This window comes from Nelumbo lutea, chromosome 5 (genome assembly GCF_056320005.1).
Source record: "Nelumbo lutea isolate HS-2025 chromosome 5, American lotus-T2T, whole genome shotgun sequence".
NCBI lineage: Eukaryota > Viridiplantae > Streptophyta > Magnoliopsida > Proteales > Nelumbonaceae > Nelumbo > Nelumbo lutea.
This window is the reverse complement of record NC_142688.1, coordinates 14,397,235-14,412,903: the sequence shown is the minus strand read 5'-3', so window position 1 is coordinate 14,412,903 and position 15,669 is coordinate 14,397,235. Positions and strand designations below refer to the sequence as shown.

Genomic DNA, 15,669 nt, shown 5'->3' with positions numbered 1-15,669 from the left:
ATGAAAAGAGTTCCTAGCGATGACAAAAACTATAATAGAAGAGTTGCAAAAAATATTTATAGATCTTAGGCCCATACCATAAATAAACAAAACACACTCAAGAAATGTCGTGGCCTCTACATAGAAGCAAGGTCCACACTTAGCAAAAAGAAATGCCCTCTATCAATAGAAAACCAAAAACCATAGGTGCTTTTATCATCTCCAAAGCTTCCATTAGTCATAGCAATGCAACCTTCACACTTCATCCATCTTCGCAAAAAAGGCTTGACCACCATCTTTTTAGGCTGAGAACAATCTATTGATCTTGGAAGGGAAACTCTCTTCACTTTCATCCTCAACCTGCAAATAACATGCAAAGTATTACAATGGTTGGAATATGTAGAATCAAAGATGAAGCCATTTCTGGCTTTCCATATATTCCACAGAACAAATGCAGATAATTCCAGAGTGTCATCACCCACACAAGATAGATGCTAATCATGATTAATCCATCATCCCCACCAATCATAAAAATAGTTAAAAGATATGAAGTGTCCACGTGAATGGCTAAATCACTGCCAAACCAAACTGCTCTATCATGATCGCACATAAACAAGGCACGTGTGACAGATTCAGGTTCTCTACCACAAAATTGGGCAAAAGTCTTCAATTCCTATCTGCCTTCTCACTAAAACCTACTTCACGACCATATTGTTATAGCAACATTTCCAAATGAAATGCTTTATCTTCTGAGAGATTTTTAGGGCCCAAATTTTCTTTCAGATTTTGTCGCTAGAGGGGCTTTGGACTACACTCTGAATAGTTGGCTGCACTTTATTAGCTAGACACTGATAAGTTGATTTAACTGAGAACTTACCTTTTGGATTTGGGTTCCACGTTAGAATATCCCCCCCCCCAGCCTAAGAATTTCAATTTTACTTATCTTGTCAATGGTATTATGGTCAAAGACCTCAATTAACTTCCTATAATCCTAATTCATGGTTTGCATATCAATCAAAGCATCTACCTTAATCTTCTCACTATATCTAGGTTGAGGACCCATTGGTTTGAAATGGGGGATTCCATCAATCCACGGGTCCTCCCATAGAGACATGCCCTTTCCTAAGGCCACACTCCAGCAAGCCCCCTCCCTTAACATCTCTCTTCTTGCCAAAATACTTCTAAAACCCCAAGAGCGGGACCTGGGGACTTTATAATTCCAAAAATTCGTATCCCCTAGGTACCTGCCCCTTGTAATCTTGCCCCATAGGCTATTCTTGTTTGTACATAGCCTCCAAGCGAGCTTTGATAGGAGGGCTGGGTTGAAAAGATGAGGGTCTTTGAACCCCAACCCTCCAAAGAATTTACTTTTATAGATATTGCTCCAACTCACCCAGTTAACCTTTTTCTGATTGCTATTCTCCCCCTACAAAAAAAATGTCTGATTTTTTTTTCTCACAAATTCCTATTGGAATGAGGAAGGCTAACATTGTATAGGCTGGTACTGCCATTAACACTGCTTTTATCAATACCTCCTTTCCTACCGGAGAAAGAAAGTTGGTTTTCCATCCCTTTGATTTGGCCTCCAATCTTTCACAATTGTAATTAAAATACTCTTTTTTGGACTTTCCTAACCCCGCAAGTAAACCTAAGTAGTTTGAGGGAGAGCCAACATTTTTAACTCCAATAGCCCTAGATATCATTTTCTGGAACCTATGATGTAGTTTTGGACTAAAGAAAATTTCAGATTTAGAGAAGTTCACATGTTGTCCTGAAGCTTGGCCATATTGGTGGAGGACTTCTAGGATCAGCCCTCATTGCTCAATGTTTACTTCTGTGAAGACACAGGAATCATCTGCAAAGAATAGGTTTGTGATGGTAAGGCAATTTATATTAATTTGCACTCCTAAAAGTCTACCAAGAGAGTGAGCATTATGAATAGCTAAAGATAACACTTCAAAAACTAAGAGGAATAAGTACGGGGATAGAGGACCCCCTTGCCTAAGACCTCTGGCTGGATAGAAAGTCTGACTCAAATTACCATTTACAATCAACTGGTAGGAGACTGAAGAAACACATTGCATAAACCAAACAATAAAACTTTAACTTATTGTCCTTAGAAAATACCATTCTACCCTATCATAAGCCTTACTCGTATCCAACTTTATAACCATAAAGTTATTTTTTGGTGGTTTTTCGCAGAGTGGATGAATTCATGGGAAATAAGAACATTATCCAAAATGAACCTACCTGGGTCAAAGGCATTTTGATTTTGACTTATAATTTTTAGTAGAATTGACTTCAGTATGTTCACTATTATCTTGGTTATTGTTTTATACAGGGTATTGCAAAAACTTATGGGTCTAAACTGATTAGTTGTTTTTGGGGATCTACATTTAAGGATTAACACAATAAAGGTTTTGTTTCTCTCTCTACGAAGTTCTCCCTTGTGGAAAAATCCTTTAACTTCTTTTATGAAAGTAGGCCCCACCTATTAATTCATAGTTGGGAAAACATCATCGAACCCTTTATTCATTATTTAAACAAAACTGCTTAAAAAAGAGTAACAAAACAATGGAAAAAACTGAATAAAATAAAATAGGGTAAATTGCATACTTTTATCCTATACTTTGAGATAGTCTAAATTTAGTGTTCAAACCTTAAAACATGCCATTACATATTTAAACTCTTGAAAACTATCACTTTGGTTATGATCATTAGGAATTCCGATCTCCTATCCACACCTACCCACAGGGCACCATAATTGTATATTAGGAACATCTCCCATGAATGGGAACATGTAAACACTGAAGATGTTCTCAATATACAGCTATAGTCTCCTGTGGGTAGGAGATTGGAGCTTGGTCATTAGCATTCTATTATCTGATGTACACTATGTCACATACATTTGTAACTTTTAGAATCGCAAAATTATCCATTAAAGAATACATCATTTATTATCTTCTCCCTCGAGGTAAACCCAAATAGCGATGAATAGTTGAGTCCCAAACTCACAATCAATCCACCTCCTTTCAAAGATGCCGCCCTAATACCATCTCTAAATCATCCCATTGGAGAGACTGGATCTGCACTTCACACGCACATCCTACAATGTATTTAATGGGAATATCTCCCGTACTTAAGTTATTAATCACAGGAGATGTTCCCAATGCAGAGTGGATGTGCATGTAAGGCATCCGTATTGTGTGAGGAGCAGATCCCGTTTCCTCATTGGAGTCCTAGTCAAGAATTCTTTGACCCCGCACTTAACAATCTTAGATAAATGGAGTGAGTTCGCTGGATATAAGTAGCATATGGAAAATACCAAATTGTCAATGACCTACCAATTAGGGTATTCCATGATCCTCATCTGTTGGCATATGTAAGAGAGCAATTCGTCAGTTTTGTAAAGGTATTTGATTGTATATGACAGTAAAGGACAATTTGGTAAATTTATCATCCATTGTAACATTCACGTGGCAATTTTTGAAAGTTCATATACTAAAGAAAGATTACCCAAAATGCATAGTACTTATACGCAATTTACCCAGTAAATTATATTATTTGATCAGGTTGTTATACTTCGACTGGAAAGAGAACCGTAATAGTGACCGGGCAATCGACCCATTCAACCCAATCAAATAACCGGGACCCAAAAAGGGTTATGAGTCATCGCTTCAACCATCAGGTCCCAGTCCGTCTCTCACAACACTTCCTCTAATTTCTCTATAGTCCAACAAGTGAAGTGCAACTCAGACCAGATTGGCTCGGCTAAGGTCAACCCTAAACCAAGGGTACAATGGAGACGAGCTGAACATTTACATGTTTTGGCTTTGCTGAATTAAAATATTTCTACATTCAAGTTTGAGTTGAAATTCAATTCAAATTATATCTTCTAATTCTTGGTTCAACTAAATATAATGAATTCGAGTTTAGTTGTAAAAATCAAATCAGTTTAACAAATTTTTTAGTTAAACATTTTATTTATTAATTGAATTTATCTTAAGGCTGTGTTTGATTGTAATATAAATAAATTTGTATTGATGCAAAACTATGACAGTACAAATGATTCGAGTATAATTTCTGCCCTATTTTGTTTTAAATTTTAACTTATTTTGTTTAATTGCAGTGTAAATGAAGTAAATCAAAACATGAGGTAGAATAAAATGAATTCTAAAACAAAATTAAATAAAATTTTACATTTTTTTTCATTTGCACTCCCATGCATTTGTACTAGTGCAAATAAACTGCAATCAAACACATTCAAACTTGATTAACACCAAACTCAAATCGAACCAAATCAAACTCGGTCCCAAACTGTTCGACTAAATCTTGATTCCATTGCACCCCTACCCTAAACCCTAGCCTAACCCAATGCATCACATCACCCGACCCCCATTTTGAATCCAAGGTTATATCTAATCTAATCCGGCTATAAATCAGATAATTGAATTGAATTTCTTCGGCCCCACCCAAAAAAAGTTTAATTTCTTGGGCCCAACCCAAATTGCACCCATATCACAAAATGAGAGTGTGGTGGAGTGCTCGTTAGTTTGGTTGGATCACCAACAAAACTGAAATTGATATTTGATGGGGAAGAGAAGAACTTGGGAGGCAAGACAGAAGGCATGTGTAATTTGGTCACAACACACTAAAAAGTTTAGTTAGAGTGAGATCGGCTTCAGTCAGTTCAAGTCCGTTTACAGCCTTGCATCCGTACCTATGTATTTTATTTTGGAAGATATTCCTAATGCAAGGCCATAGAGGCAGTTCGAACGGGCCTCGCACTGACTGAAGCCAAGTTCAGTTAAGAGTAGATCAACGTTACCGTAACCTACAAACAACATTTTAGCCGGACATTGCTTCTTCTGTCTCTAATTTTCCCGTTTCTGATATATTTCCCTCTTTATTCTTGTCTCCTTTTTCTCCCTCTATCTTCTTCATTCTTCTATCTGTCGATGCTCCTCTCACAAAACCCTAACCTGAAAGAGCAGCGAAGAGATGCATAGAAAGTTCCGAATCTGATCGGTTGTTCATGGCTCGAGAATTCCAGGGCTGAAGGAGAGAGAGAGAGAGAGAGAGCCAGAGAGAGGAGGTTTGGTCTCTAGTTGATGGTCTCATGGGTGCCGCGGGCTCGAAACTCGAGAAAGCTCTTGGTGACCAATTTCCTGAAGGCGAGAGGTACTTCGGACTCGAGAATTTTGGCAACACTTGCTATTGTAACAGCGTTTTACAGGTTCGTCTAAATCTATGCCAATCTTCTATTGGTTTGATTGCACTTACATGATTCGTTTTTTCCAGATTTCGTTTTTGATTGATTAACAAGGTTATTTCTCGTCTAAATCCATGCCAAGGTCTTTTTGGTGTTGCGAATTCGTTGATGCAACTAAGTAGTTGGATTTCGAATTCATCCTTGTGTCTCATGTGCTTGATGTCTTGTCTAAATCACTGTTTGATCCTCGGTGGATTTCCAATTTATCCTTGTGTCTCATGCGCTTGAAAACTTTGCAACTGTGGTTTTGCTTTGTCCGTCATTCTTGCGGATGTTTTCTTGGTCTTTGAGTACTCATTTGATTGGTTTATGCTTCTGCGGCTTCGGAAGTAATTGGATTTTATTCATTCTTGGGTACTGAAATGGAATTTATATCAGTAGTATTTTCTAGTCCCGATGTTTTAAAAACTAGAAGATCTTAAAATGCCTTTGTTGCGCTTTGGGGATGAATTGTCAGATAAACCTTTATATTTTGATATCAATTTCGGTCTCTAGTGAAAGCTTGGAGTTCTGATGGGGTTTTGTGATGTAGTACAACCAAGAAAAGCTACTTTTTTTTTTTTTCCTCCTGTAACGTAGATATAGAATAAACTTCGGTTTTGAAGTTAAAACCTCAGGTTTTAAAATTTGAAGCTAGTTTTGTTTTTGTGGACCGAACCGATTAAGGAAAAGGTTTTTAGTAAACGTCTTCTAAAAATTTGAAGGCTTTAGAGTTAAAAAGTAAGTTATGAAAGAGGATGTTGCAGCCACACGTTTGAAAGAAAAGAAAAAGACCCACGGTCCAAGTTAATGATAAGTTAATGATAAAAGAACGTTGGGCTTAAAATGTTTGGATGTAAGACCAAAGGTTAGGTTGATGCAACTTATCCAAAAAAGGTTTAAGGGGAGATACTTCATGTTTGAAGGGCAATGGTTGGGTTTATTAGCATTTTTTACTAGAAAGAAGTCTCCTTTTCCAATGAGTAGTTGATTTATTATTGAGTTCGGCCTTCTTTTTTTTTTTTTTAAATCTAACCATATTTTCCTGGTAATTAATTGAACTAATAGATTTGTGAAGATTCAAGATTGTATTTGAAATAGAAGATAGAATTCAGTGTGGTTATGCATGCATTGTATTTTTTATTTTCTTCTTTCCGTCCAAGGTGTTCATTTTTTAAATCGAAACAGGAATTTCAGCAGACTCAAATGAGAGTGTTGTTCCATTCAAGAAAATTTCCTAGTATGTTCATTTATGATTATGGAGCATATGCTTTTTTAGTTTTTACGTGCTATATTTTAGCTTGCTATCTGTTTCTAACCTTCTATAATGGTTGTTCTATAACACACTAACACAGGGTTGTTTTATATACAGGCTCTTTATTTTTGTGTTCCTTTCCGGGAACAGTTATTAGAATATTATGCAAATAATAAAAATCAGGGTGATGCAGAAGAGAATCTTTTGACATGCTTGGCAGACTTATTCACACAGGTAATAACTCTATTGGAAATTGGTGGGCCACATTTTAGTTACATTGCTTTTGTATAATGTAGAAGAGAATCCAATTAGGCACTAATACTTTGTTGTCAGTTCATTATATTTGCTTTCAAAAGGTAACTTGTACTTGAGTTCTTGATGTAATATTTATGTAGCTGTGTTTTTTTTTTTATAAATAGTATTTGTTTAGCTATTGTATTTCCACCTCAATTATTTTATTTTTTCTAATCAAACTTGCAGTTCCATAGATCATGCTGTAAGCTGCTAGCTGATGACAAATTACACCAGTAAATGATTAAATTTCAACTATAGTACACATGCTCCTCAAAAAAAAAAAAAAAAAGAAGACGTGTCAAGATTTTTGAATAACCTGATTGGTTTAATGTAATGTAGATACCCATAGGGGTTAGGAGTCCTAACTTTTATGTACACTCTTGTTGACTCCATTAAAATGTTCTCATCTATACTATACTGCCTGCCTACTGTCTAGATGATGCATAGGGGACTCCCCCACCTTGCCCTGGCAATTCAGGGGAGCATCTCATAGAGTTATATTCATCAATTAAAAGGTAAGTAGTGAGTACAATATGCCAAGCATCCCAAAATACAGGGGAGATGACCCCAAAAAGAACTTTCTATTACAATGCAACCCAAAATAGTTGCTCCCTATTTATCCATTGTTTGGATAAAGTGTCAGCCAAACCATTTGCTGATCTTCTAGCTCATCTAAAGTTGGCCCCAATCTCCCTTCTAGACATTTGACATCCCACATGACTTTTTCATGGGTCCAAATTCCCAATTTTTTTTTTCTTTGTCCATTCAACCACCAATTTGGGGTCCCCTTCCACTTGTCCATGGGCGCAGATCTTTTTGCTGCATATGTTTTGCTTTTATGTTTAACAGATCGTTATTGATAAGAAATAACAAAAAGGATTTTTTTAGTTAGTAGTAAATTGGATGAAATGGATGCTTGCAAGTGTCAAATCATCGAATAGCAATGCAAGAGGTGAGGCAACTAGCAAAAGAAATGGGGGTTAGATTGATTAAAACAGATAATGGTTTGGCTGATAGACTTGCCAAACAATGGACAAATATTGCAGAGCTTTTTTGGGCTACTTTGTAATAATAACTGACACATTGTAGGTCATGTTTTAATTTCCACTAATAAAGAAATATAGAGTTCTTTTGTTCTCCTAGTTGAAATAAGTGAATGATTTCTCTCATTAAGGAGCATTTCAGTTTTTTCATTGTATTTCCTAAAGTTCCAAAATTTATGAAATTGGGCTAAATATCTGGTGTATGTCTTTTTTGTGGAGAGTATACCTGAACCAGAGTTGCATGGATACTTCCAATTTTATCGGATGTCTCCAAAGAGACAAAGTTGCATGGATACATGAGAATTAGAATCCGATGCATGTTTCAGTGGTTACTTGAATCATCTTAAAGTATTGCTAGTGCATTTATGAATTTTGCAGATTACCTCAAAACCACAGTAAATGCAGTTATTGGTCTTTCCAAGTTGTTACAACGTACTTAGATCATCTTTAGGACCTTGATAATACATTTATGAATTTGCATTCAGTATTACTGTCAACCAAAGTAAAAGCAACTTTTGGTGGCTTATATTTTGGGAACTAGGGTTGGCTACAAGTTGAAGGGGCTAGAAGGGAAAGGGGTAGACAAAAAGGACACGGGTACATGTAGTAAGAAATGATTTAAGCGCCAATAATTTAACAATGGATTTGGATTTAAACAGAATGGACTGGCAAAGCAGGATTCATGTAGCCGGCCTCATATTCTTGGGATAAGGCTTGGATGATGTTGAAGATGAGGGTTGACTAGAAGTGAGATCATTATAACAATTGTATTTAATTTCTTTTATCTGTAACAGATAGATTAAAACTTTTTTAATGTGTAGAAGTCAAAGAGATGAGATACAGAGAAAAGAAAGAACTTGTTAGGGTAGATATATAGAATTTTATTCTATTATCTTCATCCAGTTGGAAATTTTGATCTCGCAAGCATATAAATGTAAGTTTATGGCACAAGAAACCAAATTGTGAATATACATTTCAATTGTGATTTCAAAGATAGGCATGCTTGAGTAAAATGTTAACACTGTTGTTTTCTTTTCTCAAAAAAAAAAAGATGGGCATGCTTGAGATCTATGCTCCTTCAATGCTATTCTCTTTATGGAGCATACCACCAAAAACTTCCTTAAATGCCCATGAAGACTATTATAATACTTTTTTTTATGAATAATACTATTATAATACTTGCTATATTAAATTTTGAGACCCCTCCCCCAATTTTTGGGATGGTTGGTAAAGGTTTGGTGAAATGACTCTTTAGACTGCCAACTTGTGTAGGATGCATAGATATCTTGCTTTCATGTGGTTTGGGTATGGCCCATGTAGCCCTATGGGCTACGTTTTCATTGATCATGTTCCCTTCTCCCTTTTGTTGGGGACTTGGGGAAAATAGAAGCTGAGAAGGATTTTGTATGGCTGTCTGCAGTCTGCAGTCTGCACCCTCTTCAAATACTTTGTGCGGACATTGGTGCTTTGCAAATGAATTAGCTAAAAGTGGTAATTTTTTTTACCTGGCACCAATTGGTGGCTTGGTTTTAGGAGTTAGCTTCTACCTAGAGAAGGGGCCATTGCTTGGTGTAATGGTAAAATCTCAGGCTGACAAGGTTGAGAATGTAGATTTGAGTCTGAGAACTGGCGAACTGCCACTTTGTGCAAAAAAAAAAAAAAAGAGCCAAAGCTTTGGTCTGTATTCAGTCCACCCCTCCCAGAACCTCAGATAGCTGAGACCAATACTGGGTAATTGCCTTTTTTTTTTCTAGCTAGGGGAGTCTATTTTTCTACTAAGGCCTAAGGGCCATTTTGGATATCCAATTTGGTTAGCATTGTACAATCTAGTCAACCACCAGACGTAAACAGGTTAGCACATTGTCTATCCAATCATACACCGATGCTAGTTTGGCTTTGATTTGACACTTTCGCACATTGACTTTTGTTTAGCTTACAACCAACAGGTCATGAGCCTTGTATTGGGACTTTGGTCCTCTGTTGGTCATCTAGACCCAGATATTGTTTCTAGAAGTTGTGATATTAAGTTCTTTCCAACAATTCTACTGGAGAAATTATGATTGCAGAAGACTCAAAAGATATGATCATTTAATGATGATTCTGGACAGACACCCTGGATTGGTTTATCCAACTAAATCAATTGAGATTTTGAATAGATCAAGACAATTTTAAGATGCATAAGCAAATTTTGTTTTATTTATTTTTTATCAATAACAATTAATTTTATTGCAGAAAATAAGATATGTAAAGATAACCTACACTCCAGTTGATAGGGAGGTGGACAACTCATAAGCATTACAGCCATAGGCTGACCAGTATCAAATGCTCAAGTAGCAATTAAACTACAGATGTTGCCCCTCGGCCTGGTATTTCCTACTTTAGTTCATTCTTGTTGATCTCCAATCTTGCTGGGCTGTCTGCTAACCTATATTGACAGACCTAGGGATCCAATTGTACATAGTCACCATTATGTGGTGAACTTATATCTAGACACAATTCTCAATTATAATATTTTCTTGCCTGCCTTCTTGGTGGGTTTGCCCCTAGTTGTGGCCTTTTTGTTTTGTTCTTTTATTCTTTTTCCTCAACAAAATCCAGATTAAGTGTTAAAACATGACACTTGCACACCTTTTTATGTGCAAACAGTTCAATTTGCTTCACCTCCTATAGTTGGAAGACTCAGATTATCTCATATATATCTGGGAGGAACTTCTTTTTATAATAATTAAAAATACTCGTATATGATGTGCATGGTTTTGAATCATTAGCCACATAATGATCTTATATCTTTTGGGAATCTTTCTTTTTTATTTTTTTCTCAACATCATACATCTTTCCATTGTTAAAAGAATCTATTGCTTTAATGCAGATAAGTTCTCAGAAGAAGAAAACAGGTGTCATTGCTCCAAAGCGTTTTGTACAGAGAGTGAAGAAACAAAATGAGCTCTTCCGAAGCTACATGCATCAGGTACGTTCAGTACATAATGTAACAGGTTTTCTAACCATTATAAACAAAGGTCCGTTGCATCATCCCTGGCAACAGTTACTGACCTTGGTGCCTATTAAAAAATGATGGCAGGATGTCATGCATTTATTTGTCTGAGACTCAAGATAAAAACCAAGTTACTTTTGTAAAACAAAAATAAAGCCTGGTTGATCAGCTAGAAGCATAATGTACGGTCATGGTGGTGGATCTGCTGTTTGAACATTGCAATTCTCATGGTGAACAATGGTTTAGAAAATGTTGGGATCTAATCCAGGGAACTGTGGTGTATTTTATTTTATTTTTTATGCATATAGGGTACACAGCTTGAATAAAGGTAAGTACTTTGGATAGATTTCTAGTTAAAGAAGCTAGAGCTTTGGCTGCCAACATGAATTCCTTGTTTAGATGAACACCAAAATCAGGCAATAGTCTAGATGATTCATAGTTAAATCAGAATTCATAAACAACAATCTTGTATCGGACATACCTGGGACTAGGAGTATTCATGGGTCGATTTGGTTTGGTTGCAGGCTGTTTGGCCAACTTAACCAACCTGATCGGATTGGGAAATTGGCCACCTGAAACTGACAGACCATTAGTTGAAACTGGCTAACTCAGGTCGTATTGGTTTGGTCGGGTAGCTAATTTATTAATTAAACTAGGAAACATGGTTTGATTGGATAAAAAATTAAAACAACAGTTAATTAATAATTGCAGTGGAAGTGGTATTATTAAGAAAATAAATTAAAAAAAAATTAAATTTAATATATATATGCATGAACTGAAGCCGAATGAAAATAGTTGAAAACCAACCTGGGCCAGGGTGTGGATTATAGCTTCCAAATTTTGTAACTGATCTGGGGTAGTCAGCATTTTAGCTATTCCTCTGTGTATCTGGCTATCCAAATTTCTGGATAAGATGTGAATTCTCCTTAAAGCAATAACTCCCTTTTACTGTTGCTTATCAACAAAAGGTTCCAGAATGCATATGTATTTTATGAATATATGCATTTAGAAATGGGTCAGTGGTAGGGTTAATTTAGGCTCCACAATCTGATTTTTCCAACATTGGTAAGTTCACTCAAATTCAGATTGTTCAAATATCAGACATTTTAGAAGTGATTTAAACTCTCACATTAAGAGCTTTATCTTTTCGCAGTCAAGTAAAGGGACACAAGTTCAAACCTATGGTCCCAATTTGAATATGCTGGCCATGCCCTGAAATTTTATTTTTAGCCATTCTATCTGTCTAAATTCCAAATGAAGTTTTTTATATTGAAGTTGGAATTGACTGGTTTTGGTTTTAGCTCGGACAATCCAGGGAGCAGCCTAACATAAGATGAATTTCATTTGATGATCATTACTTGAACTTTTGATGTGATTGGCCAAAACTGCTGGCAGCCTATCATTGGATAAGATAATCCCTGTAGTTCATGGGACTTATGACTCCATTACTCATAAAATGTGTCTATATGCCCAGACTGACATACTGATGTACACCAAAATGAAGATAGATGCTTCTCAGTTGGTTTTTTTTTTTTTTTGTTTCTTTTATTTCTCCTTTTCCTTTTTGTAGTTTCTTTTAGTCAGTATGCTTTGGTTTGTCTTTACCATGTTATTACTTATTACATGCTTTATAATTATAGATGCTTCAATGGTTTCATTTAGAAGAGTTTATACTGTGATATTCTAGGGAGCTCCATGTTGTCTAAAGAATTTCATAATGCCATATCTCAAATATAAAAGGAAAGCCCAATGCATGAGGCTCTGCCAATGTGGGGTATGGTGTAGGGCAGTGCTTTAAAAGCAGTTGTTTTTCTTTTCTTTTATTCTTTTTTTTTTTTTTTTGAGAAAGGTAAAGTGTGATTTCATTAAAAAGGGGAACTTAAACACCCTTGGAGTGAGGCTTTAAAGTGAGTAACTGTAGAGATCCATACGTATAAAAAAGTATCCAAAATATTCAAATATTATAGACATTTAAATTTTAAAGTGTTGTCGTAAGACACTCCTTTTGAAATCATCTTCCCACTTTCCCTGTAGGATGCACATGAATTTTTGAACTTCTTGCTGAATGAGCTGGTTGACATACTGGAGAAAGAATCCCGTGCTGCAAAAAGTTCTCCAGAAACTTCATCACCATCAGAAAATACTGCAAATGGGCCGAAAAGTGCACATGCCAATGGTGTTCAAAGGGAGCCCCTGGTTACTTGGGTTCACAAAAATTTTCAGGTGACTTTGACTTGGTTGATTTCTCCCTGCTCTCAGTTCATGCATGATAAACAATTTTTTGTATTCTTTTTTCCTTTCCTTTTAAACTTTCAGTATGGGTGAGAAGTTAAATATAAAGTGGTTAAACAAAAGTGCCATTGCTTTACCTACATGTGCCCTGCCTGTGGATCAATATTAATAGTTTGGTTGGTGGGCCCGTCGTCTAATATCCACAGCTTACTAGCTGCGAACTGCATCTAAAATTCTCAATTAATATCTTAACACGGAAACTGGAAAAAGGTTCTAACTGTGAAGTATGCATCTGTAGACCAGTGTTCTGGTTGTTGCCCACTGAAATGTTGGCCCAGGATGGACTGATCTGTTGGTGGGCTTTGTTTGTGTACCGTGGCTTGCATGATGAAAAACCTGTTTTAGTATATTGGTTTGTAGAGATCTTATCTATTATCTTCTTATCCAGAAGACTTTCTATTGTTGATGACTTTATAAATGCAGGGTATACTGACAAATGAGACAAGGTGCCTACGATGTGAGACAGTAACGGCAAGGGATGAAACATTCCTAGACTTGAGTCTTGATATAGAACAGAACAGTTCAATCACAAGTTGCCTTAAAAATTTCAGTTCTACCGAGACTCTAAATGCGGAGGACAAATTCTTTTGTGACAAGTGCTGCAGGTGAATTTTGCATACATCTTTATGTGTTGCTATATGCAATTATAGCATCCTATCTGTTTTTACATTTGAAAGGTAGAACTAGAATATTTGTCATTGATCCTATTGTTTGCTCCCACTAGGCATTCACGTCCACCATCCAACTGCTGCTCCCTACAAGTTCTCTTAGGAAAAATTATTGACCATATTGAGTTACCCATGGTGCCCAATCCTTTCTTAACCGAGTAAATTTTTTGACCTGGGAGATGTCATAAGGACCCATCAAATGATGGGTTGCAGCTTTCATGCAGGTACTCAGTGTATGGGATGGGTGAGGAGAACAGCATTTTCTGGTGGTGTTTTGAGAAAAGGAATACACACTGTATACTTGTATTCATTGTTTTGAATCACCCAAATGTTCAACCATGCTACTTCTCTAATGCAGTTTGCAGGAAGCCCAGAAGTGGATGAAGATAAAAAAACCCCCACACATCTTGGTTATCCATCTGAAGCGTTTCAAGTACATTGAGCAACTTGGTCGGTACAAGAAACTCTCTTACCGTGTTGTGTTTCCATTGGAACTGAAGCTGAGCAATACAATGGAAGATGCAGACCTTGAATATTCATTATTTGCAGTTGTTGTCCATGTTGGAAGCGGGCCAAACCATGGACATTATGTAAGCCTGGTGAAGAGCCATAACCACTGGCTGTTTTTCGATGATGAGAATGTGGAGATGATAGATGAGTCTGCCGTTCAAACATTCTTTGGGTCAGCGCAGGAGTATTCTAGTAACACAGACCATGGGTACATCCTGTTCTATGAGAGCCAAGCTGCTGTTACTAGCAAGAGTTGAGGGGAATTTTTTGTATTGAGCCTTTTCAGTTCTGGGTAGTATTTATTTGCTATCCTTTTTTAACTCCTTTTCTTGTTTTCTCAAATATTCTTCATTTCCCCTTTGATATAACCTGTGGGAAGAGCTCTCTAATATCACTGAGATGAGATGAGATGACATGCCGAGGCATATTTAGGTGGTTTCCATGTACAGTGAATGGTGGAAGTACACTATCCTTTGGTATGTTGGACAATAAGAAAAAAGGGAGTGTAAATGATGAGTTTCATAGACACTTGTATTCTTCATTGTTGAGAATATTTAATTTTTAAAATAGAATGCAATGCAATTGCATTAGCCTGCCCTTTACTCTTATTAGATATTCAATTTGGGATATGATTTACAGGAATTTTTCATTCTTTTTCTATATGGATTCTGTAACTACCTTGTCGCCATTTCTGATTCATGTCCATGTATGGCAATGCCCTTGATTAGCCATGTGTACTTGCTTTGGTTCAATCAGTTCTACTACTTCTACCTACACAATGTCGTGTGTTTGCTATATCATATGATGAATTATTCCAGGCCTTCGTTTGGGATAGGGGAGCGGAATCCGAAATGGATTTCAATCTCTATTTGGAGGAATTGGGACGAAACAGAAATTACTTTCTTTTCTTTTCTTTTTTTATTTTTTTTATTTTGTTGTTAAGTTCCTGGCTTTCCATATGTATTCTTCAAAAAGTCGTGCGAGGTGGCACATGCATTGCAGAATTGCCCACTCCATGGATATCAACCTGGTTGTTTGGAGTTTGGACGAGGATGGTTGTTGGAATTTGAAAGAGAAAACCTTAACACTACCACAAGGGGTCCCAGTTCCCAACTCCCACGTGAATGACGACTGTGGTCGCAGGGAGTTCAAATCAGCCCCCCACAAGACTGCCTCCCACAATGTTCCACAGCATATCCCCGCTGTGTATTGAGAACATCTCCCTATAATGATACAATCATTTCGCAGGCAATGTTTTCTCTTGAAAGACAACATAAAAGTATGTGAGATGTTCCCGTGGCTGAAATGTCTTGTGGGTGGGAGATCAAGCTTTGATGTGAGATAAAACCCCAGAAGCAGGAATGTAGAAACAGATGACCATTCCA

The 15,669-nt window shown here is 36.7% G+C and overlaps 1 protein-coding gene across 3 annotated transcripts; it reads left to right on the top strand.

Moving 5' to 3' along the window:
- Window positions 1–4,443: 4,443 nt before the first annotated feature.
- LOC148850500 (ubiquitin carboxyl-terminal hydrolase 4-like) lies at window positions 4,444–14,889 on the top strand. 3 transcript variants are annotated; one of them, XM_088946957.1, is made up of 8 exons: window positions 4,818–5,215; window positions 6,419–6,470; window positions 6,603–6,719; window positions 10,055–10,188; window positions 10,692–10,790; window positions 12,849–13,037; window positions 13,530–13,711; window positions 14,133–14,889. In XM_088946957.1, exons 4-8 carry the CDS (start codon window positions 10,171–10,173, stop codon window positions 14,539–14,541), a joined length of 897 nt encoding a protein of 298 aa, XP_088803083.1. In that variant the 5' UTR covers window positions 4,818–5,215; window positions 6,419–6,470; window positions 6,603–6,719; window positions 10,055–10,170; the 3' UTR covers window positions 14,542–14,889. The 3 variants fall into 3 exon arrangements, with proteins under 3 accessions (XP_088803081.1, XP_088803082.1, XP_088803083.1); XM_088946956.1 differs by lacking the exon at window positions 6,419–6,470 and having other exon boundaries at window positions 4,561–5,215; XM_088946955.1 differs by lacking the exons at window positions 6,419–6,470; window positions 10,055–10,188 and having other exon boundaries at window positions 4,444–5,215.
- The last annotated feature ends 780 nt before the right edge of the window (window positions 14,890–15,669 follow it).